Here is a 4,479-nt window from a genome sequence, read left to right as displayed (position 1 = left end):
TGTAATGGAGAGTAAGATCTATAGTTCGAGCCCCGATGTGGTAAAGCAATTTTTCTGAGAAAAAAAAATTGTTTTAACTGTGCTTCCCGTCCCTGCCCAACCAACGCTGTTTAGGACGGCCAACTTAAGTAGTATGGGGAAAGCGGGGTGCTAAGTGAGGACGAGTTTCTGCCCGACCCGGGTATCGGTACTTCGGTATCGGTGCCCACCTGGGAGTACCCGCAAGGGTGCTCCCACCCGGGGGTGCCTGTAAAAAGGTGCCCCCACCCCGAAGGGATGTCCGCAAGGATGTCCCTTCACCCTTCGAGTAGTTACTCGTCCTCACACGCAATGGCCACTTTTGTTTCAAAAAAATAAAAATCCTATTTCAACAAACACATGTTAGTGGTGAGAAATGGGTGGCAATAGACACATGTTAGTGTTGAGCTTTCTCTAGGGACCGGGACCCCGTAAAAAGGCCACAAAAATATATAAATATGATTACACGTAGTCGTAGGAATAACGGGGGTGTTCGGGAGGTACCCTCTCAAATAAATCCCGCGTTCAGCAGGTAGGCATTGACTGCAGTTCGTTAAGTATGCATCATATCCCACGCAGTGATGTGCTATGCGGGCAAAGCTGTGATGTAATGCGACCGCAGACTAGTCAACAAAATCAGACTAACCTCCAAAATGTTTCAGTTCAAGCTGGTTCTCAGCAACAACTGACCAATTTGGTTGACAAATCGCAAAAGCGCATGAGATGGACACATGAGATGAATACCTTGATAATGCGCGAATACTACAGATCAACTCGACTCGAATCAAATATGACTGATTACAGAAACCAAATATACTTAGCATTCAAACAAAAATATCCAGAACTAAATGTAACGGAACAAAGGATTGCAGACCAACGGCGATTCTTAGCAAAGAATAATAAAATATCCCCGATTGAATTACAAGAAATCAAACAACAAGTGGCACATGAACTATCATTAAATGAAACAACTGAATTAAATATTACAGTAGAAGTAGTGCCAGAAATAGAAGAGACACCTACAACAACAGATAACAGAAACAATACAAATGATGAAACAAACAGAATAACAGCAGAAAATGAACTAAAAACATCTTTAGAACAATATAAAGACTTTGAAATAGAATTCAGACCTAAATTACCAAAAATAAGAAGTGGCATTAAAACAAGATCTACTATAATAACAATAAATGATATACTTAAAGATTACATCGAAGAAAATATGTCGTTGAGCGCAATTAATACAATAACGTATTGTGCAGCAGTAGCAGTATCGAGACTCTTAGGCTACAAAATAGATCCCATGTCAACAACAAAACCAAATCAAGAAAATGTAATACCTAAATGGCAAAAGCGAATAGAGACACGAATCGAAGGGAAAAGAAAAATAATTGGAAGAATAACGCAAGTGTTAAATGGAAACAAATCAAAAAGAATTAACCAATCATTAAAAGATATATACAGATCATTACAGACAAAACCTGGAAATCCTGAATTTGAATCCATAATCCGAAATTACAACGACACATTAAAACAAACAGTTCAAGCACTATCACAAAGAATCAGAAGATATAAACAACAAAGCGAAAGACGAAAACAAAATACAATGTTCTATAATAACGAAAAAATGTTCTATAGAAATCAAAATAAAATAAATTCAAGCAATATTAACAATACATCACAAATAGATGAAATAGAAAACTACTGGAAAGAAATCTGGAGTAACCCAAAGGAATATAAAGAATCAAATTGGATAAATGATATTGTAGATGAAAATAAAGAAATACCACATATGACTTCAGTAAATATAATTAAAGATGACTTAACCGAAGCCCTCAAGAAATCCCACAATTGGAAAAGCCCAGGACAAGACAAAATACAAAACTTCTGGTACAAACACTTTACAACAGTACATCAACCAATGGCAATAGCAATGGATAAAATAATACAAACAGGACAAACCGATGACTTCCTCACTTCTGGAATAACATATCTACTCCCAAAAACAGAAAATACATCAGATCCCAGTAAATATAGACCCATCACTTGCCTAACAACAATGTATAAAATCTTAACATCCATAATATCAACAAAAATATATAATCATTTAAGCAACAACAACATAATAGCTGAAGAACAAAAAGGCTGTATAAAACACTCTATGGGCTGTAAAGAGCAATTAACAATAGACAATATCATAACAATAAGAGCTCGTCAAAAACATAGAAATCTTGAAATGGCATACATAGACTATAAGAAAGCATTCGATTCAGTCCCTCATAAATGGTTATTAAGAGTGTTAAAACTATATAAAATTGACAACACACTGATAAACACATTAGAAAATATGATGAAAAAATGGAATACTAAATTGTGTGTCAATACAAATAATGGAACAAAAATAAGTACAGAAATAAAAATAAATAGAGGAATATTTCAAGGAGATTCACTCAGTCCTCTGTGGTTCTGCTTAGCCATAAACCCACTGTCATCATTACTTAAAAAGCTAAAAGGCGTAAATCTAAAATCAAGTGATACAAAATATAATCTAACACATCTACTATATATGGACGACTTAAAACTATATGCCGAAAAAGAATCTGATTTAAATGCAATGCTAAAAACAACAGAAACTTTCTCCAATGATATAAATATGGAATTCGGATTAGATAAATGTGCTATAATGAAACTGAAAAGAGGAGTCTATTCTGAAAGAAATCAATACGAAACTGAAAATGGATATATAAAGGCACTAGAAAATGGAGATATATATAAGTACTTAGGAATTAAGCAAATGCATAAATCTAAAATGACAGAAGTTAAAGAAGAAATAAAGAAAACATTAAACCAAAGAATAATAAAAATACTAAAATCTCAACTAAACTCAAACAACAAATTCAAAGCCATAAACACTTGGGCTATACCTGTACTGACATACTCGTTCGGAATAATAAAATGGAGTAAAACAGAACTTGAGACCATTGAAAGACATATAAGGCGACAACTTACAATGTTTGGACTACACCACCCTAGAAGTTCTGTAGCACGACTGTGTGTTAGTAGAAAGCATGGGGGTAGAGGGTTACTAAACATTGTAAGCCTTGAAGCCAAACAGCGAGAATTGCTGAGAAAATACCATCAACAAAAATGCAATGTCTCAGAGCTCCACAAAATAACAGCAACACTTGATAACAACTACACACCTCTAAATCTCAGCAATAATGAACATCAAATAGAAATACAAAATGAAAAAGAGAGGATTAACACATGGGCCTCAAAAGAACTCCACGGTAGATACAGAGCAGAACTCAACCAAACACACGTAGACGAAGAAATGTCTACAAAATGGTTGAAGTACGCCGGTCTTCATGGAGAGACAGAGGGGTTCATGATGGCAATACAAGATCGAGTGATTCCGACACGAAACCATCAGAAATACATCCAAAAGCTAAATATACCAACAGACAAGTGCAGGATGTGTCATATGGAGTCAGAAACAATAGAACATATACTAAATGGGTGTAAAGTACTCACAAACACCGAGTACCTAAGCCGTCACAACCAAGTAGCCAAAATCATACATCAGGAATTGGCAATAAGATTCGGACTAATCAAAGAACCATTACCATACTATAGATACGAGCCACAAAGTGTAATGGAAAGCAACAGAGCCAAGCTCTACTGGGATAAGGAAATAAGAACAGATAAGACTGTGGCCCACAACCGCCCAGATATAGTACTAGTAGACAAACATCAAGATAAGGCGTACATAATAGACATAGCGGTCCCACTAACACACAAACTACAGGACACGCATAGTGAGAAACGCCGAAAATATACAGACTTGGCCTATGAGATCAATAAGATGTGGCGCATTAAGAAAGTTGAAATCATACCTATAATCCTGTCATCAATGGCCGTAATACCGAAAAATCTGGCCTTAAGTTTGGAATCACTGGAAATCAGAAAAACTAAGATCTATGAAATGCAAAAAGCAGTGATACTTCAGAGTTGTAGAACAGTCAGAAAAGTACTAGACTTGAGTTGAGTCTAACCAGTCGTGTCTCTGCCACCAAAAGTGGCCGACACAACTGTGATCACACCGGAACAACCGTGATATACAAAAATAATAATAATAATAATAATAATAATAATAATAATAATAATAATAATACAACTAATATGAAAATCATAATAATTTTCATATCAATTGATATTCAATTTCTCAACCAATAACTGGTTCATAGTTTKTCTGTCTGTTAAKTGTCTCAACATTTGYTTAAAAACAAATACATTGTTAGCCAACCGGACCTCCTCTACCCTGACCTCCAGTTCCTTTTCATCGTTTTYGGCATTTTTCTTCAATCGGCTCTTTTTGCTGGCCACATACGCAACTATCYTATSGGGATCCATACGCTKACCGCCCTTACCTTTWGGSTCAACCAACTGTCCATAGATAAC

General features: G+C 35.8%; 1 protein-coding gene across 1 annotated transcript; it reads left to right on the top strand.

Annotated features, from left to right (window-relative positions):
• The first annotated feature begins 476 nt into the window (after positions 1 to 476).
• Positions 477 to 4,066, top strand: LOC128960781 (uncharacterized). The gene is made up of 2 exons (XM_054306915.1): positions 477 to 550; positions 3,235 to 4,066. The coding sequence occupies exons 1-2, from the start codon at positions 477 to 479 to the stop codon at positions 4,064 to 4,066; spliced, it is 906 nt and encodes a 301-aa protein (XP_054162890.1).
• The last annotated feature ends 413 nt before the right edge of the window (positions 4,067 to 4,479 follow it).

This window comes from Oppia nitens, unplaced genomic scaffold (assembly GCF_028296485.1).
Source record: "Oppia nitens isolate AA-2021 unplaced genomic scaffold, nextdenovo-longstitch-racon4-pilon3 scaffold54_pilon_pilon_pilon, whole genome shotgun sequence".
Taxonomy (NCBI): Eukaryota; Metazoa; Arthropoda; class Arachnida; order Sarcoptiformes; family Oppiidae; genus Oppia; species Oppia nitens.
The sequence above is the reverse complement of the archived record's forward strand: the minus strand, read 5'-3'. Positions and strand labels throughout refer to the sequence as shown.